This window comes from Struthio camelus, chromosome 5 (assembly GCF_040807025.1).
Source record: "Struthio camelus isolate bStrCam1 chromosome 5, bStrCam1.hap1, whole genome shotgun sequence".
Classification (NCBI taxonomy): Eukaryota; Metazoa; Chordata; class Aves; order Struthioniformes; family Struthionidae; genus Struthio; species Struthio camelus.
In genome coordinates, this window is record NC_090946.1 from 19,657,850 (window position 1) to 19,680,765 (window position 22,916).

Here is a 22,916-nt window from a genome sequence, read left to right on the forward strand (position 1 = left end):
GGAAAGAGGCATTGACATAGCAAGTGTGACCTTTCGTCAGAGTGGCTGGCAGTCCAAAGCAGAAGAAAGCATGTGGCTGTATTGAGCTTAAAATACACAGCACCAGTTACAACCCCTTATATGAGTTCATTGGGAACCGTACTGAACACTTGGGATCATTTTATTATAAAAACCTGTGCACAGGAGGTTAGCATTATCAGCACACTCCTGTCCTGAGAAAATGCCTCAGAGCATCTACAGCTGCAACTGAACACAACTCTGGTAAGATAGAATCATTTTGCCATAAGACTAAGTGACTAAACTGCTAAAGAAGGAACAAAATTTGTTTTTCAGATGGATCCACCTCCCTTGTTTTGGACAGAAGGGTGGGTGCAAGGAAGACCATTGATCATCCCCTCTTTAACTACCTGAAGCATTTCACTCCTAGGTCACTTGTGAAACAGGAAGGATGGAATCAGAGCAGGTGAGAACAAAATGTGCAAAGCTACTGATCCCCCCCCAAACCCAGACCCAAAGTCTGATTGTATTTAGCCACAGACCTAAAAAGCAATCATGGACTAAATCTGGCCTCTACTCCACCTTTGCATACAGCTAGGAGAAACCTAAGCTGGAAAGAAGCACCTGGCATATTTCAGGGACTACACTAATGTGACTGGTCAATGGTTTTATGGCTATTTGCAAGCTCCAGATGAGCCTTCACTGGAATTAATCAACAAAAATAAAATGCAGACTTCCTCTGAAGTGCAACATCCCTGAGAAATCCCAGCTATGGGTGTTAGAAAGTACTGCCCGTGTGTTATTCACTTGCCACTAATCCATTTGACAAAAAAGTGTCCCCATGTGTTGGTACAGCTGCTGATTACTTGTTCTCTTGCCCGTTGTACGTAGTGGGCCCCAAACAGAGTCTAGCTCCTCTGGTCAGGCCTCTGTTCCCCAACCTACATGTGGTGCAGCTAACGGGCTGTTCCACTTTATCCAGATAGGTTTACTAGTGTGGCTGGAAGTTTCTATATAGCTCTAAAGCATGAAATGATGAAAAGGATCTGAGGAGCCAAGTGCTCAAGCAGGCCACTTGTTTAAAATTAAAATATGACACTGTAGGTGTCAAGGGGAGTCGCTAAAATCTGCTGTTGGCAGATGTTTGCTCTTCATCCATTGCAGGCTGAGGCTGCTCCAAGAAAGGGAAGTGTCTTCCTACTTTTGGGGAGTACCAGATCAAACATCCACTGAAACCGTGGGGTGAGGGGGGAACCTGCAGAACAGAGAGGGAGGTGGTAGGGAGGAGTTGGTCTGCAGGCTGGAGAAAATGGATAGCGTGAAGGGGAAGGAAGAGTAGCACAAAGGAGGGCAACAAGAAGGTGATGTTTTACAAAGTTATTAAACACCACGAGCACAACAATAGATTGAAGGAAACCAAGGAGGGATTTTGGACAAGAGCTGTTTATAGTGCAGGAAAGGTTGGAGCTGTGGGGGTGGTAGGAGAGGAAGGTTACCTCATCCTAGCAGTGAGGAGCGATTTCTCCCTCAATGGCATTAAGTGGAGAGTGCTGAGATGGGGAATTGAAGAACGTGGTGTCCTTCATGCAGGCAGCAAGCAGCGATGCCTGGGCAGGCAGTGAGGAGGAGGAGGGGAGGACACGATGTGGTAGCCGAGGGAGGGAGGGGAGAGGCAGCAGGAAGAGTGACAGAGGAGCACGGGGCCTCAGCCCTCCTGGGGTAGCCCCACTGTAGCTAACGCAGGGAAACAAGGAGAGGGGAGGAAAAGCAGAAGCAAAGAAAGGCAGGAGGAGTTTTGTGGTATGGTGAGGCTGGGCACAAACACAAGAAACTGAGAAAATGCTCTCAGGTTTGCTCGTTTGACACCCACAAGTAAAGCCAGGAACCAGGGAAATCAATGATGGCTGCACTAGGAGGGGCATGTACTTCCGCTATTGAGAGACATTTAGGTGACAAATTCTGTTCAGCCTTTGGCTGGGATCCCCATCACCAAGTCAGGCAGATCAGCCTTTCTGTACCCATTCATTCCTTCTCCTCTCCACTTTATTCTGGGCCACCTAGATGGAAGCAGCTAGCCTAGGTTTGCTTCCCCCTCCCACCCCTGGAGTTTCGCCTCACGCGGTTGTTAAGTCTTTTTCCTTAATCCCTCTCTTCCTCACTGAATGCATCAATTGTTTCTAAGTGCCTGTTATCAAAGGAGGTGGATTGTAATACTGTAAAGTATCTTCTACATACAGGAAGCCACTAGTCAGAAAATAGCTGGTTATTAGTGGACTGAAGCAGTAAAAATGGATAAAAGTCAAGTGTGTCAGAAGTAAGTTCCCAGGCTCTCACTTCCGTGTAAAATAATGAACAGATGTCCTTTAATAAACTCATTGTCTCAAAAGCTATTCAATTTAGCCCAGTTTCCAACCCTTTTTTTCAGCCTGAAAGCCATAGAAATCAAGTAGAAAGTATATTTTTGGCTGTTTATTCCCTTGAAATTTGAAATTTCCACAAAGGATGATGTCAAAAGTTTGAATGTTTCCAGTTGCCAACCACAGTAGGCTGCTGCGCATTAAACTGGAGAAAATATTTTGCAGGAGAGGTGAAAGATTAAGTAGCGTAGTGCATTTCTCTGCTAACAGCTGAAACGCAAATGTTACGCTTCAGTGTGGAAGACAGGAGCTTGGATTTGAATGGATTGAGGCAGGCAGGAGACAGCCAGGATAAAGGTTGAGATTTTCAAAGTGCTCCAAGACAGCTAAACAAATACTCTCCTTAAATCACAAAGAAAAATGTATCTAAACCCCCAACGTGACGCTTCTCAGTTGTGAGGCAGAAGGTCAAAATCCAGCTTATTTTCCGTCTAAAACAATGAGACAATGAATTGTTGTGACCGGCCGACTTTTCTGTAGTGCCAGATGAGAAAGGGGACTGAGAGATACCCAGCTACGGGGGAATGGGGGGAACCTCTGTGCAGTGCATGTACAGAAACAGTCACAGGGAGAAACATGGCCTTGAATGTTTTCCAAGCCACAGCTGAAGGAGCAACTGCGGGACGCAACACAGAATGGCGGGCAGTTGGGCCAAGCACCCCAAGGGCTAAGCCAGGCGCCCTGTGAAGAGAGGCCAGGCAGCAGGAACGCCAACAGTCGGCACAGAGGGGATGGCTCCCTGAGCGCAGGTTGGGGCTCCTCAGCAACGTGCCCAAAACTCAGCTGAATGGATCCAGGCCTCCAGGCCCAGTCTAAACCCCACCAAAATCACTAAGAGTTTCTACATGAACTTTTAATGAGATTTGGGTAAGCCCTTGGGAAGCAGGATTAAAACCAGATTCAAAGCATTTGGCCTTTCATATCTGGCATTTCACACACTTTCCTCTCCTAAAGAAAGCAGAGCTTGTGGGAATCCCAGAATAAAACAAAACGCTGACCTCCTGTGTGAAGGGCAAGAAAAAAAAGCCTTTGACTTTTGGAGCTGACAACAGCACTAATGAGAAAAGCTCCCTCATCTCATCACATTTTCCACAGTCACAGCAGTCAGTTAATGGTGGGTGTTCAAGTGAGACCACTGGGCTAGTGAAGTAAACTTCAGAAATGCCACCAGTGCAGTTAAGTGAAAGACTTGACTGCTGCTGATTTCTTACGACAGTCCAAGGCCACTGGGAGCGTTGCCGCAGGCAGGCACAACGCGGCTTTAAATCATTAATCTGAATCATTATGTTCTAGTCTGCAAACTAACAAAATAAAACAAACAAGCTTGTTTTGCTCTGAGAGATGTAGATCTTTCTAAAGAGAAGACAGGCTGTCCTGCTAGGCTTTCCCCTGATTCCCTGTCATTTACACATCTTGCCAACCAGCTCCTGCTTTTGTAAAACAGGCTGCATGATTCATATTGATGAACCTGCAAGTAGGACAATGTTTCTGATGCTTTGTTTTTCTAGCATCCACCTAACCACCTCTGCCAGACCATTGGCTTGTCTGACAAAACCATAAGGGTGCTCTCCACCTGGTCTCCGCTAAGGGGCCTTTGCACCATGTGCACTATTTCAGATCTTTGCAGGATTGACAGATCTCCCTGCAGAAAGGTAGGAGCTAGACACTGCCCATAGCTACGCAGAAGCTGCCAAGTGCCACAAGTGCTTCCTTCTCTTCCTCGGGGATACTGCCTGCGCCACCTTTCTGTTCCAGCCACCCGAGGCCCAGCAAGCACGTGCCAGGAAAACAAACCTGCCCCAATCACTCCTCCAGTCTTGGAGCAGGGACACAAACAAGGTCAGGAGACTCATCCACTGCGTGACTCCTCTAAATGCAATGGATTTTAGTCAAGGGATGAGCACCTCCCACTGCCCGGGGCTTAAGCTGTAAATGAATAAACAAACCACATGGCCAAGCAACTCATTACTAAATAAAGAACGTGACAGCTGGCCGCTGTGGCATCCCTTTAGGACTGATGCCTCACTCACCATGAATGAAGTAGCCCTGCTCCTGCCAGATGAGAAAGGCGTCTCCCACTGCCGAGAATATGAGTCCTGCCAGGATGCGACTGGCACTCCGGTGCGCGACTAAGAAGTTGATTCCATGAGCCAGGAGGAAAACCCACAAGCAGAAGATGGGCAGACATTTGATGAGGGCACTGAACCAGGAAGGACTGGAAGTTGGCAGCCAGAGGACAAAATAGACACAAGTGGCTTTAAAGAAAGGCACCAGTTTGGGGCCTTCACTCTTCACCTAAAAGAAACAATCATTAAAAGAAATGGAAATTAATAGGATCATCAGAAGCATCAGTGGAATAAACTGCACCCAGAACTGCTGCCTTACTTTTGAAAGTTTCCCTTTCATGTATACTGTTGGCCAGCAACATGTCTATCTTAGAGAAAGGCTGCTTGAACTTGACAATGATCTCCAACCTAGACCTTTGTCAACGTCTTTGCTGAAAACACCTTTTGGCTGGTGGTCTTTGGGTGATGGAAATGGAGGAAGTTTTAGATACCTTTTCCCTTTATTATGTTCTACTGAAAATATTTATGCCATCAGTCAGTACCCAGTGGTGGCCCTTGCACTTCTCTTGTCTTTAGACTAACCCCTTTTATACACACCTTTCCAGTAGCTGAGAAAATACTGCAGTCCCCAGGAATAGCCCAGCAGCAAACAAGCCAATAAAAGTGCAAATCTTCCCTCACAGCTAGGTGAATATTCCTGCTTAGCTAGCTACAGATCACCTTGGGGATATAACTTCTGTTCTAACCCATTCACTTTCCTGCCCTGTAGGCTCATGCCTGAGGCTTGCTGTCAGCGTCACCACATGACTTTGAAACCCATCTGCTCCAAGGTGGGGATGTCACTTCCTCAGTTAACTAATATCAATATCAATCACATGTCGTTTTGTTTTAGCATTACACTAATTATATTCTGTCTATATTGCAGGAAACACTTTGGCTCAGGAATCTCTTGGGTAAATCCAGGCACCAAAATGCAGCATGAGCACCAAGCTACTCACAATGAAGACAAGGCAGAGACGGCACAGAGCTACAGACTCCACAGCCTATCCAAGCTGGGTCTGCTCTTCCCATATGCTCAGCCGGGACCATCCTAGACAGTGGTAAGGTGCATACTATGCTCACCTACGGCGAAGGCAGTACGGCACCTAGAGATCCCCTGCCACCAGCAGGTTCTCTCTCAGGGTTCCCTTTTCTTTGGTCAGGCAAGGTTTAGTTGCTTAGTATCACAAGAGCTTCCCATTATTGATGGCCAAAGCACACACAGGCCCCATGCATCAGAGGAAGACACCAGGGAGAATCTAGAGGCATCACTGCTGGGTTCATACTATGAAGTTCAGCAAACTCCGTGACATCCACGAGTGGCGTGCTGGGGGTGCTTATCTAATGCAAGGACCCCATGCTCCAGAAACCTGGGAAAGAAATGCTGGTCTTTTTTTCCCAAACACTTGGCCCCGTACTGCTTCCTGCATCGAGGAGCATTGCCATGACACAAAGCTTGGTTCAGATATCTGGAACTGATATTCCATATATCTGGAACAGGTACCTGTAGGCTGTGAGGCAAATAGCGCCATGCTCACACTGCTCAGTTAATAAGACCTAAGTTCACCAAAATTCAGGGGCTTTTGCAGACATAAGCAAAGGGAAGCTGGGTGAAGCTGGAAGACCAAGGCAGAGGTGGTGGAGGGCGTCTTCACATGCAGTATCTAAAAAGGGAGTGCAGTCTCTGAAGCAGCAGGACCACAGATAGGGGCACCTTGGGAAATGCAGTGCTTTCAAAATTGCTCTCATATCTGATAGAATGTTCCCCAACATATCAGCAGTTCTTTAGCAGTAAGGCATTTCATTATTCATGAATGCATTATTCATAGGCTATTGCCAAGACAATTTTTAAACAACCCATTAAACAACCAGGCTACATAATCACTCACCAAAGGACATCAACAAGCCATTAAGTTTCTTGTATTGCATGGGGAGACAGTCATCAGTCCTCTACTTAGATTGTCCAAAGTAATCACCGTTTAACCCCTTTTGTTTGCATTCCTTGGGAGAATTCTGACAGCAAATAACAAATGAACTTGAAATAAAGTCATAAAAGCCCACATAGTCCTACTTACACTGGCAATGCTTGGGAACTATCAAGTATCTTTAGAGGGAAGATGGAGCCAAGCTTCCCCCAACTACTCCTTCAGACCCAGCTCCCTGCTCTTTTGAAGTGACACATCAGACAGATGCTCTTCCAACATGGAGGGACAGACAGAAAGAAAACTCAGCCTATCCCCCACCAACTTCCAGACCGGGCACCGGGTTGCAGCTCTGCCCGTTCCCCTTTTCTGGCAGTTCTTTATTAAAAATGTAGCTCATCATTTTTCAGCCTCTCACAATCACAGGCAACAGACAGCAGTGCTTCCGGCAGGATCTTCTCCTTTACCCCAGTAGCCATGGAAGAACCCCAGCGCTCCATAACAAGCCTGAAATCTTTAATACAAGAGACTAACAGCCTCCAAAGCTACAAAGAACTAAAGAATTTGCAGCATCGACAGTGATCTAGCTCTCTATAACAGTCTCAGCTAAAATAGTTAGTTTGGTATCTAGGAAGGCAGAAGTCTGCTGAAAGACAGCTCAAGTTCGGCCTTGTTTGCAACACAGGACACAGGCACTGTTAGAAACATACAGGAGAGTATTTGGGTTAATATGAACACAGGAAGTTTTGTTTAAAACCCTCTATTCAAAGAAAAGCATGTGCTAGGAGCAGTTAGCATTACAATCGCAGCTTGCCCTCCCCTGTGAGCATGCATGATGAGACAGGTGTTAATTACACTTGTCATTTTCCCTAGGAACCTTGCCTTACTGAACGTAGGATATGCACTTGTGCAGAAAGATTATGTTTGCTTGGCAACCTTGAAATTACCATTTCCTACTATCTGAATGTGAATCTTCCAACCCCAGCTAGCATTATTTTGAAATAATGGTTTGTATTCTTTCCACCTAATAACAATTTAGGACTTTTTCAGACATAAGGGGTCAGATTCCACTCTCAGTTATTCACACGTAACCCTAGAATTTACGACCTTAAAGTCCTCATACAAAAATAACTCTGTAGCTCTAGAAGGGCTACATGCTTGACATCATTAATATTTTATTCCTTTACACCTTTTCAGCAAACATACTTCAAATGAGTTATTTTAAAACATGCCCTTGTCCATTATACAATGCTGCTGGCTCAGTGGAACCATCGTGCTGGCTCCGAGTGAAACGAGTGCCCCATGAAGGATACTGTTCGCGGAGACAGAGGTACCCACGCAGCTGAAGGCTGGGCAGCATGTCCTGTGAGGAGCGTGGCATTGGGGATATTTAGGAGAAGCCTCCCAAGAAAAGCTGCGGCAACCAAAAGGTGAGACAGAGGGATTCTCCTGTTTGGACAAGTAGCTGAGGCTAGGGAGAAAGTGATGGGGCAACTTGCCACTTGGAGGACAAGTCGTGGCTGGTATTGGGAAACCGTGTAGCAACACGAGCGGAGGCTGTGGCTTGAGGAAAGCAAGGCGCATAATCCATGACCACACCTGCCTATACCTCGGGGAAGGGAATGTGGCTGCTTAGCTGGATGACTCAATAACATCAAACCATCCATCTCCTCTGCACCTGCGTCCCAGAGAGGGCACGTGACATGTGGATGTGCCTTCGTGTTGGAAAAGGAAATACTTGCTGCAGGTGGCAAGGTCCTTTTTGCTAATGTATATGAGTTTCATGGCTTTAAGCAAAGTTTTGCCATTTTATGACAAATTCTGTTGGGTTTTTCTTCCTAATTCTTTTCTTCTTCCACTGCTAATTTACTCTGGGCTGAAATACAGTCTAGAAAACATCTTAAACATAATGCTAAAACACTGCTTACAAGCTTTGACTTTTTAAACTGTGCATAATTCAGAGCACTTCCTGAATGCCTGTGACTACTAAGATACTTATAGACTCTAAAAAGGAGTATAAGGTGCTGTAAAGCCACTATCCCTGTATTTGTGGAATTACAGTGAAAATACCGTTTAAAATTATCTGCGTCCAACCAAATCTAATAAAACCCCCCAAGACTTAGGCAGACTAGGAGGAAGTTGTGGCCTTGCTTCCACCACAACATGTACACCCTTTAAACAGATCTTTAAACAGAACTTGGTACTGGCACACAGAGTTCTCCGGAGGCTCAGGGCTTGGATATCCACCTCCCTGTTAGGGGATTCATACGTTTACAGTAGTATCTCTTCTTGCTTTGTCTTTTCTCATTCTGCTCCAGTTTGAAATATTGCCTGTTTCCTTGTTGCTGTTGCTCAACAATGACAGATGACTCTTATCAAACAAGTACTCCAGCCATGCTGTGGTTTGGTATCGGTATAAGACTTCTTGAGAGGTCAGGCTAGCCAACGAAGAAACTTGCTGGAGGATAAGGGGCAGACTTGAAGGAGTAATGTTGGGTAATGAGGACTGGAAAAACATTCCCAAAGCGTAAAATATATAAAGGATGTAGCATGCAAAGATGACCCAAAGTTTAGTGCAACAGCTCCTAAGCCATATCCACAAATCATTAATTGGTGACTCACCAAGAGCCCAGGAGTCCCTGCTGGCAAATCTCTTCCTCGCATTTCTCTGCTAAGCAGCACTGGGAGATGCTGGTGGTTTGCACCCGTATAAACCAATGGTCTCTACGGGGTACGATCTGGAGGACCATCTATTCTGCTTCTCACCAGGGCCAATGCCTTTGCTGACTGCTGCAGGCACACAACCATGCCAGCGAGTTTAAAGCTTGCTCCTCCACTCCACATTAGGCTGCATCCGCAGGGGCACAGCTATGCCTGTAAGCCAGCGTCCTGATTTTCTTTAACACTTTGGAGCCAATTGCCTGTATCTATATTGCAAGTGGGGTTCATTTCTGAATGAACATTTGTGCTTTTGACAGCATCACCCTGATGGAAATGAGAAGCTTCTCTATGAACAAATGAACAAAGGGGCATAACAAGAAGCAAGGGACTGAGATAGGATGGAGAAAATTTAGCTGGCACATGGAGGGAGATGTCTTGCTCCGGAGGTGTAGAAAATGTCATGAGATTGTTGCTCTGAGATGATAAAGTTGAAGAGAGTTTGCTGTTCAAAAGTCTTGCTCTGGCCCCAAGAAACAACACAGGGTATGAAATAATGCTCTTCTCTCTGCAAGTCCCCTAAATCAACCTGCACAAAAAAGGAGCGTATAACCTCTTCCAGCCAACAGCTATGTGCCAACCTCGTGGGCAAATGGCTCGCACCCACTGGGCACTTTCCAAGAAAAGCGTTTTAAAAACGTTCCCCCAGCTATTCCTCTGAGCACAACTGTATGCACTGGCCAGAAAAAAAGCTGGGCCATTGTCCTCCACCCATCCCTCCACAGCTTGTGGCTCTTAGCAAGGTGCTGACTATCCTCTGTCCAGCCTGAGTCACAGAGGGAGAACTGCTTGGGCCTGAGGCTGGACAGCACAATTAGGACACAGGATATGTACAACTGGCTCTCGTTTAAGAGCAACAGGGAACTGACACAATCCCCCATCAGGCTGTGGCTACAGAAAACCCATCTTCATGCTTGACCAAAACAACGTAAGAGAGAGGAAAACTCATGTACACAGATCCTGACCAGAAGCAGCTGATTCTCCCTGGGTTTCAACAGCTCGTCAGCTTTTGCTGAACTGAGGAGGAGTAACACAGTAGTGCTGGGCAATTCCTGGCCACAAACTCACGTGAGCTGTCTGCAAAGCAGCTGTCCTCCCAGGCTTGCTTGCACTCTCCCGTGTTTGCTCACACAGCACAGTATCCAGCCTTCTGGATGTGTATGCACTGAAACTGATATAAAGGAGTTCTTTTTTTAGGCAGGGGTTCAAATGTGTTTGTAATAGGGAGGATTCAGCTGCTCGGTACCCAAATTTACATTTTCACTTTCCTCTTTCTCCTGTTACTTCTTGGGTTAACTTCCCTCCAGAAAAATGCTCAGAATTTCTTTGCATTAAATACCACATGGCTTTTTTCAAATGCAGTAGACATTTTCAACTACAAAGAAACACACAGATGTAGAACTCGCCTTTTGAAGTATTTTGAGCTGCAGACTGGGTGGACACAGGAGCCCTTGTGGCATTCGGCCCTGGCACAGGACCTTCACCTGGCCACGGACTGGAGCAGCTCGGCAGCTGCTGCAGGTGCTCAGCTCTGTATCCCTCCCAGGCGGCTTGCAGAGGAGAGGGATGAGATGTAAAGGGTCTGGCCAGCTGCGCATTTTGCTCTGCAGGGTTGCTGAAATAATAGGCTAGCTAGGACAACCCTAATGGGTGCACTCCTTGAGTAGGTGAGGCACAATGCTCTGTGCCTCCAACACTGCTCTCCTGCAGGAGCAAACCACCTCCTGGGGGAGAGCCGCTCACCTTTCATCAAGAAAGGCATTGGCTCATACATGCCCCGAGTTGCTCCCCAGAAAAACTCTGAGGAAAAGTACTTGTTTATGGAGGGTAGTGAAGAGTTGCTGAATCAGCTGATCAACCTGCCTGTTGGTGCAATATATTTGTGCAAGCTAGGACTTAATAGGAAGGCATATGTTTGTGTTGCAGGTGCCACAGGTCAGGCATCCATGGCAGATGTCTCATGAACAGGCTCAATGTGCTACAGAAAATTGAGAAAGATGTGGATCCTCATCTGCCTGCACAGGTGTTTGAGTGACAGACAAACCCTCCTCCCGTCAAGTGGCAACAAGACTGCAGAGGCACCATCTCATGTGGACTTGTGAAATAGCTAATAAATCACCAAGGAGAAAATGGCCCGTGATTTGCCTTTGGGAAGACACGTGTGCTGATAACAGGCTGCTTGGTGCCATCACGCTTATGCCATATGCCATATGCAGCACTTTATTGCCATATGCCATATGCTGCAGCACTTTATTGCAGCTACTGATGCAGCTCAGGGCCTCCATTCCTGTGTTGAGGGTTGTGCAGTGAAACTGAGCTCACACTTGGCTGTCCAGCCAGACCTGTTCACACACAGGCCAAAAAAAATTGTTTTGTCTTTTAGGAGAGCCTCCATCATTCAGCACAAGCCAGAAGTAACAGGGCTAGACGTGAATGCTTCCCACTCGCAAAAGGACAGTCCTCCCAGTGCAGCTGTGTGTGGCAGGGGCTGTGGGTCCAAGGCAGCGACCGCACCACCAGGGGAAAGGGAGAGTGTCTTGGACTCCTGCTGCAAACCCAATCTGTTTTTCTTGGCATCTCTTGTCCCTCCCTGCACCCCAGAGGCCCAAGTACTTTCCTCCTCACTCTCGGCTCAACTGTGGTGCTCCCCAGTTAGGTAAAGTAAGCTCCTGCCACACTTCACGGCTTCGCTCTACCGGAGACTGAGGCAGAGCCAACAGCTAGAAATATCTGACTCTTTTTTGTTCTTTTTTTGTTCTTTCCTTTTAAGAGCAAGCTGTGACTATTTGCCAGAAAAATACAATTAAACATTTGGCACAGGCCCTCACAGTCCTTGCGTGATGAACTCAGATATACTGCTGCATGAGTTCTTGGCATCAGAAAAGCTGCCCTTCAGTGGAGGCATAGAGGAACAAGGGGTGGGTGAGGATTAATCAAACTGGCATCTAAAAAGGGCCCCTGCATAGGGCTAGGCCCCCTGCGTAGCTGCATGATGAAATGGGATCTGCAACAAACAACAGCTTCATTGCCAAGCCAAAATCCCACCCAATTTGCAGTCATGTCAACATTCAACCTAATCTGCAGATTAACGACAGAGGCAAAAACCCATCAGCACTGAGGTTAAACTCTTCCAGACAAGCATCTCCCCCCAGGTGCAGAAAGAAGGGAGAAAATCTGGAGCAGAGGTTTCCCTCCAGCTGCCAGCACAGAGGCCAGTGCATGCCGCCTGGCAGAGGGGCAGCGTCTGCCCCCAGCATCAACCTCTCACAGGTGAAAGCACAGCTCGAGCCCCTGAAGTAACGCAGTGCACCTGGACAGGGCACGGCCGCAGGCTGGCACAGCCGCCTGGCTGAGCAGCAGCCAGGGATGTTTTGTGCCAGATGTGTTGTGCTGGGGTGCGCGGGAGCAAGGCTCATCACGTTCTGGGTGTGGCAGCGATGTGAGACTGCAAACGCAGCTGTTGCAAAGGTCTCTCTCCTGCTGTTTGGTCTCCGAGCGTGCCCTGCGATTTCTCCACCACAGGCTGCTATCTGCCTCTAGGCATAGGCACTGCTTAAGAGACAGTCAATGCTACATGGTGCTTTACTTCAGGCATGTTGTGATCCGTCGCCAAAAATACCTATCTGTTATATGGGAGAAAATTTCTGAAGGGGGTTGTTAGGATAGGTTTTGGGAGAAGATTGCACTGAAAATGCAACCTATGAAAGATATTTAAATAAGTGGCTCAGGAAGGTAGAAGAGATGAAGATGATTGGACAAGCTTTGAGGCATTCTCCAGAGGAGATTAAAATAGTTATGACCACAAATCCCTGTGCAGCAGTCAGCAAGGGGAGACAACTGGTAACAGGCAATGGTGCATGGGCAGCCTTCACTACTGCCCCCTTCCCAAGTTAAGGCAGGAGGAGCTGCATTGCCACTCATGTAGCAATGGGAGTGACCACATTAGCAACACTGCGATACAAATAAAACGGAGCTCCCATCTTGTCCTCAGTTGCTTAATGAAGAAATGTAAACGTGCTGGGGCACAGCCCTCACACTGACTGCGCTCCCAGGGACTGGAGGACCCAGCTGTTAAGGAGGCCAGTTTGGCTCAGCAGGCAAGGTGACCCAGGAACTCTTGGACGTTGTACCTATCTGCTGCTATACCCTTGCATTTGCAAGGGTAGAGTTAGATGCATTTGCAAAAACTGTGATGTAAAATAGTGCCTATAATTAGGGGGAAAGCTACAAGTATGAAACCTGAGTCTAGCCTTCAACAAAGCCCTGCAGGAGGCCTTAGAAATGAGAGAAAATGGTCCCCTAACAGATTAAAGTATAGGAAGCTGTTTTCAGAGTCAAGGAAATAATCCCCATTGCATTAGGGCACTGCCCATGCTACATGTTGTGTCAGGATTGCACTCTGCTTTCTTAACCATCACACTGCCTGAAGCCACACTGAGACACTGGACCACGGCATCCTTCAGCAATCAAGGAAGTTATAGCATGCATTAAAAGCATGTCATATACCGAATAAAGGAAGAAGCTGGGTTAGCTCAGCTAACTGCTGGTAAGAAGCTGTACAGGAGTGTTTTGGAGACCTGCCTCCATTATGCAGGACCTGCTGATATCAGTAGAGGACCTTGATAGCAGCTGAAGTGAGATATCGCTACAGGAGTCAATGCCAAGCCAAGGTCACTGGGCTATTTGCCCTTGGCTTCCTGGGGCCAAAAGGAAGCCTTCAAGATGGCAAAGCCTTTCTTTAGTAGGTGTGAACTCATAAAACCAAGTTACAGACAAACACATTTCACTCTGGACTTAAAACCCAGGTTGGACGTATGTGTTTTCACAATGGTTTCTTTTGTTTGGGTTGGTTTTGCTTTTTCCCTTTACCAGATGTCATCTATCTTGTTTACAGGACTAGTGCAGGACCACAAGCAGGGCTGTTTTAAAACCTTTATTTAACCTGTGGTGGAAATGATTGACTCCCCATCTGCCAGCACTACTGGAGATTGCCTTCAGTGCGTGGTCAGCACTGTACCATCGCCAATGGTCAACACTGTTAACCAGTCACAAATTCAAACATCTCTGCAGGGCTGAGGGAGCTGTCACAGACCAAAGCTTTTTGGGTACTCCACTGGCTTTCAGAAATGAAGGCAAAAAAAGCAGCATTTGCATGCAGGCATCTTACATCAGAGCAAAGACTGCTTCTTCCTCCTGGGATTCCTTTTTGTAAAGCAGAAAGCAAATCTCTCCAAGTATTTCTTTTGCTGTGACGCTCACAAAAGAAGCCCTTGCAGATGTTTAAAAACCTGAAGCACGTTGGGTCTGCCTTTTCACTTTGCTCATCAGAGCTGCAGCACTGCCACGACAGGGACACGCAGCCTTCCTCGGCAAGCTGCAGGCACCCGTTCCTCATGCAGCGAGGTCAGATGGGGCCACCTCTCCACTATGCCCTGCCTAATGGTGCCTGGGCCCCCAGTAGACCTCAGGGGCAGGCGGGAGACCATGGGGAGCTCCAGGAGCCAGCCGGTGTCCTGCGACACTCAGTCACTGGCTGTCCCTGACAATGCCCCTCTCAAGAAGGGAAGGGGCAGTTATTCAAATTGTCACACTAAAATCCAGATCAAAAATCTCTACTGCTTTTGGAAAAGTCTCCGTGACTCATGCTGGGGATGGTTTCCAGGCTACAAGCTCATGTTCTCAGGAGACTCGTCATTATTTATATCACACTCTTCTGTGAAAAAGCACAGATTCTCTGTTACCCAAGAAAGAGCAGTGCTAGGTTTAGTGTCACTCTAGGCTTTACCATGGAAGGGCTGGGTACACCCAACCTACTGGCCATGGCACTCGGGGGTCTAGAGTCCAGGGACCGCAGGGTTTTATTGTAGCAGAATAGCAGCACCCCTGTTGCAAGGCTTGCTACTGCAGATAAGTGCCACGCGCGAATGTCTGCTGCACAAGCTGTGTGGAAAGACTGAGACCTCTCCCCAGTCCCTCTGGGGCAAATGCTGACCCACAATAAAATGCCTGAGAACTGCCAGCTTTTTCCTCAGCAGCACTAAGGGCAGGCTGAGACTCTGGATCCTGCCAGCCCCTACAGGAGGGCCCATCCAGGGGGGGTAATAGCAATAAGGGGTCTGCACACAGAATATTTGGTTCTCAGTGTTGAAATGCACTGTTTGCCTTCACTCATGTATCTCCCATCTTATTTGCACCCCAAAACCCACCACAATCTTAATGCAGTGGTGGGAGAGAGGGGAAACAGCTGTGGTTCGAGCTGCCCCCATCGCCCAGCCGCAGCAGAGACGGGGGATGCACAGAGAAACTGGCATTCAAGGGGAACAGGCAATTGGCAAAGCTCTGCCCTGCCACATCCCACTTTGCCAGTAGATATTGGTGTTCAGGGGGCAAGGAAGGTCCTTCCATGCAGCTACTTCAGCAGAGAAAACCTCATTTTATGTGCAATCTACAGTGAGAAATCTGGGTCTAAATTAAGAGTGATTCAAGCATTTGAGCTGTCACAGTCCCATAAGAGCTAAAGAACCATTAATGTATCAAGCCAGGTGATATCCTGCCAGGCAGTATGCGCCAGGCCGTAGTACCAGCTCTGCCTGCAATTCCCAAGGAACTGCTAAGGGCATAACTGCCTTGAGCACCCAGAAGTCCTTTTTGCAGCTTGCCTTTCTGGCTCACACAACAAACTCATGCACACCTGGCAGGTGGGGCTTGTGCAAAGGCAACGGGAAGGCAGGACAGAGAGGAGAGGAAGGCAGCTGTTGGTGGCAGGGAAGGCTGGCAGCTCTACACAACAGACTTTCACTGCATAAGTCCTCACGAGGCTGTAAGATCAGCAAAATCTGGCAAGAATCTGCCAGGAAACCCAGGGGGGACAGCTCAACTTGTCTTGTGCCTAATGGAGAGTTGAATGAAACGCTCTACCTGCATATCATGACCTTTAGGCAGAAGGTGAAGTGCTGGGGTTAAAGCAAATTAGAAGGAAAAATAGCTATGTACTCCAGTAAGTATGTGTATTTCAAGATTTGTCACTCTGGTACCTTATAAAAAAAGTGTCAAGTCTCCTCACTTTATAACAGGAGCAACATACTTTAAGAGAGAGGATATCGTAAGGTCAAGGTATGGCAGTGGAGTACAGATTTTACTTCCAATATTTATTATTGTGCCAAGACTTTGTGACCTGAACAAGCCACAGACTACATGCAGACGAACTGGACTTTCACAGCCGATCTCAACAAATGAGGGGGCAGCCCAGGTGGGCAGAGGCAAACACTAACCTGTGAGCTCTCAGGACTCACAGCAATGCATCAAGGGCTTCACTTGCAATACCTCTGCTGGAATCAGGCTGCAGATGCAAACAATGACTGCGCTCACAAATAAGCGTGCAGATGCCCTTCAGATCAAGGGTACAAGTCCATGTATGCATGGCGCATTAGCCAACAGATAATCCAGAAAACTACACAAACATCAATTAACTGATAAACTTGTCAGCATGCTCATTTTTTGCCAGAGTTGCATAGAAAAGCCATGCAACTTGTTTAGTTCCCCTTGCAATGGAGCACAAGTCAGGATTCATATCCAGACATCCCGGTCAGCTCTGATTTATGCCATGACAAAACCAAAAGTCACAAGCAAATAGGGAACACAGCAGCCAAGCTATTGTCCTAGGCTCTCAGTTGGTATGAGCCCAGCTCTGCTGGAGTCATGGGAGACGGAGTGACTTGCATAAGGCTAAGGATCTGTCCATGTGTCTAGTATGTACTGAAAAACGTGCAGCTGGTTCACCTTAAGACTTACCCTAGATCTTAAGTAAGGGCTCAGAGGTACCTGCCACTAGCATAAATGCACTTATTCTGATAAATAATTGGAAATCCAACGCCTGATGCTAACTCATGCCAATACATCTCCAAAGTTGCTCTCCAGTGAGGGGCAAAAAATGAAAACTCAGCATTCAAACCTGACCAAAACCCCAAGGCCACTTCAGTAACATGACTTATCTAATCTCCCCTCGCTCTTGGGAAGTACGTATTTCACAGAACTGTAGACAAGTTAGCTTTTGGGTGGAAAACCTAGCCTGCTGGCAGAAATAAGGTGTTTCCATTAGCTCACCGGAAGGTGAAATCAGAACAGCCACCATCCTTATTAATAGGCAAATTTTCAACAGGGATGAATTTGGCATGGCTCCTCTTACTCAAATTTTTTATAGCAGAGAATCAGCCTGCAACATTACAGTTAACACAAGAAGACACCCTGAGAGAAGCTGCACCCTGCGTAGTTCTTGGTCACGGTCTGCAGTGTGAGCCCCAGGCTCTCTGCAGGTATCTGAAATCCTTTCCACCCTAGCACTCTTAAAACCTTCAAGACATGGATCAATGAGGTATGCAAGACAGAAAAGCTCTCAGCCAGCCCACCTACCACCTTTCAGCTCTGGTGGCATGTAAAAATCTCTTCCGTCAGCATATTTGCCCTCCTAGAAACTGCCTTCTGTTCCTCGTTACCTGGATGCTTGTTCACGGTCAGCATTACATGGAGGGATGCTCCAGACCAACACACTTGGCATCCAGAAATCTGCCATTAGCTAAAATGCTATCTAGATTATGGCAGTATAAGCAATAGATACCAAAAGGGCGTATGTGGGCTAGAAGCAATAACCGTCACCTTCATTTCAGGCACGCCACAGTAAGCAAAATCTACATCTCTTTGGTAATTACAATACTATTGGCCATTTGCATGACATAAAGGGTAGTAGAAAAATGGAGTGCTATACAATACCCCCTTAGGTCTGGGGGTGGGGTTATATAACTAGTAATCTTTTCTCTGTTCAAGAGTTTCCACACGGTAGTAGAAGATGGGTGCCCGATGCCATCTTTTTCTCAGAGTCTAATTTCACTGGAGTTATTATTTCCACAGCATTATACAGTTACCCATAGAGAAAGATAACTTTGGCTCCTGTCACACTGGGTGTATTTTGGATATAGATACTTGGATAGGAAAAAGAATAGAGGAACTGCACCTCTGTCTATTAAAAGGAATTATGTGCAAGTAAAGGCTTCTGAACTGGACCCATAATCTTGATACACAAAGCACACTTGGAACAACAGGCATATGAGACTTGAGCAACACATGCGAGTTAACTAAGCCTTTAATTTACAGCACCACCTGCAGTTGTGATCAGCACTAACCACTTAAAACAACCACACTAGGAAGAGCATTCAAAGAAGCCTGTACTTCCTAACCCTCCAATTTCAGTTACCCATACCTAAGATCAGCCTGCCATAGCAACAACTACAACAACAAAGAATGACAATGTCATACTAAGAACATACAAGTGTAGTCTTTCAAAAAAAAAAAAGGCATGTAACATTATTCTGAGCTCTAGCTGGAATAAATCAGCACGGGTTTTTGCTCAGTAGGGCAATAGCGCAGAGTCTAAGCAATGCAATTCACATCAGGGTTTCTGTGTTGATCTGGATCACAGTACAGTTTGGCCCTTCTTCAGAAACTTCAAATGATATCCCCTCCTCAATTTTCTAGCTCTGTTCAATAATTGTTACCAGTGAATACTTTTCCATATCATGACTTTGTCAGGTTTTTTTGGCCCAGTTTTGTAAGTGACCTTCATACTCCCCCCAAGGTGACATCTCACATTCGCTCATCTATTGACAAGGGCTGTTTCTAAGGCAGGAGGTTTGCTAGCTGCTTCCCCACTGGGAGGGGAAGGGGCTGAGGGCTTGACTTGTTCCGTGCTCCCAAAATAACCTTTTCTCTCTCTCCCCAGCTCCCTCCTTTTGAGAATACAAAGAAAGGAAGAGGAAAGGGGAGGAATGTGGATTGTTAATACACAGCTTCTGGGCAAAAACTGTTCCCAATAGGGACACAGGAGCATTTCACCTCCTTCCCACATACAGGACCACGTCAGATACAGAGGTAATGTTGTAGGGACAAGAGACTGTAGAGGTCACCTTCCTCAAAGAGAAGCACCAGTATAACCTATAACCCCCACCCCACCCCACCCGGAGACATATTTACAGCTACCTAACATCTTTATTATGTCCTGTTTTCCTCAAGGTGATGCGTGAACCCCTCTACTCTATAGTTTAGCCCTAACTTTAGGGGAAAAAAAAAAAAAAAAATCAGGTCCCTTTGAACACATAGCATTCTATAGACACCAGAATGACTGCATATCTCTGGGCTCATCCCATTCTCCACACTTACGGCCCCTGTGATCACGATGCCTGCTGGGCACAGAGAGATCCTCAGGGCAAGAGCCATCTCCTACGGCCCCACACTAAAAATTTAACTGTTAGAAAACAATAATAAACAGGACAAAAATCACTAACAAGACAGTCTCAGGAAGAACTTTTATTAAGACAGGACCAACAGTGACCACACAAGAAGGGAATGAAACCTCATATATCCATGAAGCAAATGCACTGCATATTAGTATCGCTCTCCAACTGCAGGCTTTCAGCCCATCCTGCTCCATGCAGAAGACAACAGCTCTTGCTCCATGTTTGGTAGCTTCCCCTTTGTGCTTTTCTCCCCTTCCTTACCACGACCTCCCATATTGTATCCCCTCCCATGACACAGGCTGGTGCATTCAACCCACACACGCAGGCTTTGGGATCCTCACAGCCTCGCCAGCTCTCCTCACCTGCTGCAAAGCAGGGGTGCTCAGGAGCCACCAAGCTTCTCCCTATTGCAGCATGACAGGCGGGAGACAGCAAGGAGACATCAGAGAGGCATATGCGGCTTACGCAGAAGAAAGCTTTAGCAATATCAAGAATCATTTGAGCAGGATGCTCCCGCTTGCCTACAGGGATCAGCAATGACAGCTTACCTCCAAGGTCACTTCCAGCCAGACCAGGCATTGCTCACCAGCTGGAACAGGAGCTGCAGGCAGATGAATCCTCTCTGCTGTCATAGCCAAGCTCCATGCAAGTCTAGACTCTGGTATCAGCAGGACCCCAGACCTTTATCCCAGCTGATGACCTGATGCATACCTCAGAAGGCATTTCAGCCAGGCTTCTTGTTTTTGTGGGCTTACTGCCTCTCACCACATCCAAATTTCACAGCGCCATAGACAACAGCTCGGCTAGTTCTGTGTGAGATGCTGAGGTCTCTCCTTGCACGTGGTGTGGGCACGCTGCATTCCCCAGGCCATGATGCATACCCGGCAGCCAGCACTAACAACCAATCTTACCAATCTTACCCAGCTCTACCCTTTCTCTCTGTAGCTGCCTCCCCATGGTTTGTGCCTCCTTGCATGATTTCTTCCAGCCATTAGCTGCACAGTAGACCTACAGCTTAGTGGTTTAAGTAAACTGCTACCTTTCTTGTAAGAGTATCTTAAAGAAGGAAAATAAGGGAGACACAGGAAACTATGTTGCATTCAAGTAGTCATGGCCATTTGCTGCACTTCTGTGCAAAGGCCATAGGCTTGAAAATTGGAAGAAAAATCATGTTGCCCTCAGCTGTGCTTTTCTAGCATCTTCCCCACAGAGACTGATGCTGCAAGATACTGGGAGAGGGCCTGTACCGTAGACAAATGAATGTCTAAATTGGCGCTGCCCCCATAGACAGCACCCCAGCATGAGTTGCAGCAGAGATATCCATGCTGGCTCCAAACGTGTGCTCTATGTACACAGCACGAGGCACTGTGGTAGAGCAATAAGGCCCAAGCTCCAAGGGTGGTACCTCACTGCAGCTAGACAGATAGCTCTTTGGTGCTCCCTTGAGCAAGGGACTTGCCAGAGGGAGCCCAGCAATCATAGGGCTGCCCTGCTTCTTGCCCCCACGCGGCTCCAGCTGGCAGCCGTGCAGGGGCTGTGCCACGCTCCTGGACAGTACATGGCACTGCACAGCACGGTTCCAGCCAGCCCTTTGTGGGCTGCAGCACGACCAGGGCAGCGCATTGCACTCCTTCCAAAGGAGTGCAATCTGAAAAGATCACCTGCAAAGAACTCTCCTTTATGGACTACAAAGGCTGGCAGCTCTTTCCTGTGAGCTCTTTGGAGGGTCAGGTTAAGTGCTTGCTAGAGCCCTTCCCTCCCACTTCCACAGCCATGGAAAGCAACTGCAGCTCCAGCCATGGCTCGTAGTGTCCATCAACCCTCCAGCTCTCCACAGGCTTCGTACCTGTGCTACTTGCCTTTGGTGAAGGCAACAAGTTGGTATATCGGGGATGAAGCCAGAGCAGAAACATGTTGCTATGCACCATAAAGCACAAGCAAAGAAAGCACTCTTGGTTTTCCCTCCTGAGTTACCTTCCTGAGCTGTAATTCCTGGTGTGGGTACACCCTTCCTGCCCAAACTGCATACGCCCTTCCCAGCACATACCTGGGCTTTAGTCACTTGCCCTTCTCAAAGCTTGGTTGAAATACATTCTGCAAGACCATCCTGATTCACTGGCCTTAAGAGCCAAATACTGTTTCCTTTGAATTATGAAGGAAATTCTGCCAATTGTTGACTCATTCCAGTACTGTCCCAGCATAAGATTTCACTTCTGAGATATCAGCACTCCATTCACTGTAATAAGGACCATTACTAGAGGATGAATTTGGTTTATGGAACAGAAGCACAAAGATACCAAACCTCTTCATTTGTTTGTGAGGAGCATGAGAAGGGAGGGGAGGGCGGGGGGGGAAAAAAGTGGTCAGCATTCCCATGATTTAATTTAAAGCTATTTCCCTCTGCTTCTAAAGATAAAAATCACCCCTAAGCTGCTGATGAACTTACCAGCTACATGTTAATGACTAGGGGGAAAATTCATCTGAAGTATCAGACAATATAAGCTGCTGTACAGAACAAGCTAAGAAATTTAGAAGTTTGGATTCCTGGCTTTGCGAATTAGGGAGAGGTAAAGGACAGGATTTCTACCTGTGAGGAAAAGCACAATGGAGCTGCTGCAACCTGGACTAGCTGTTAACCAAAATATCTCAAAACAGGATGATAATGAATCTGCAGGGATATCAAGATACGAGCAATAGGTGTTCAGTGCTGCAGTGAGAGAATGAGGCAACTTTCTGACCAACACTTAGCTATTCTTATAGCACATATTGGTCCGTTGGGGTATTCACCCAAATCCTTGCCTTTCTCAAAAGGGGAACACACAAAGCAGGGTGTCTAACTGCACAGCTTCTCTCCTGTCCTGGATGAAAGTGTTTTGTCCTTTTTCAGTACAGCAACACCTCCCCTTCACCTGCAGGGCCTGGGATCACTGGTCCAGCCTGGCACAAGCCACAGCTACTTCATCTATTAGCATCACTCCAGCCGTGCCACCACAAGCCTAACCCTCGTCACATCCTCCACTAAAGGACAAGCAGTGAGTTGCTACCTTGTTGCTGGCTGTGTTAATTAAGCTTCCCGACTCCCCCATGAGACAGGCAGGTCATGCCATCCCCGACGAGCGGTCGGCGAGGCAGGGGCGCAGCCGCAATGTTGGAAACCAATCCATCAATAAAAGGGGGGGGGGGGGGTGAGAGAGGGCCGAGGCAGGCGCACCGCCGGAGCGAGGGCCGGCACCACTCGCCCCCGGGGGCAGCGGTGAGGGCCCGGCCCGACCCGTCCTGTCCTGTCCGCCCGCGGGGCGCAACATGGCGCCGGGGGGCTGCGGCCCCGCTGCCGCCAACGGCCGCCAACGGCCGCTCCGCGCGGGGGCAGCGCGCGCCAGGGGTGGGCGAGGAGCTAACGGCACTTGGGGGAGGGCTGCCCCCTTCCAACGGCTCCCCGCGAGACGGGTCCCGCCGCCCGGCCCGCACTCA

At 47.6% G+C, this 22,916-nt stretch overlaps 1 protein-coding gene and 1 long non-coding RNA gene across 2 annotated transcripts in view; one reads left to right on the plus strand and one right to left on the minus strand.

Annotated features, from left to right (window-relative positions):
• The window catches only part of TMEM86A (transmembrane protein 86A), a 31,760-nt gene that overhangs the window by 8,696 nt on the left and 148 nt on the right, over nucleotides 1-22,916 (minus strand). Inside the window, exon 2 of the mRNA XM_068944878.1 lies at nucleotides 4,445-4,709. Coding sequence (XP_068800979.1) covers nucleotides 4,445-4,709 — 265 coding nt within the window. The remainder of the gene's footprint in view (nucleotides 1-4,444; nucleotides 4,710-22,916) is intronic.
• On the plus strand, nucleotides 5-22,911 carry LOC138067432 (uncharacterized). Its single transcript, XR_011141332.1, has 5 exons — nucleotides 5-463; nucleotides 5,250-5,310; nucleotides 5,406-5,580; nucleotides 7,639-7,871; nucleotides 11,086-22,911. It is a non-coding gene; the product is annotated as an uncharacterized lncRNA (long non-coding RNA).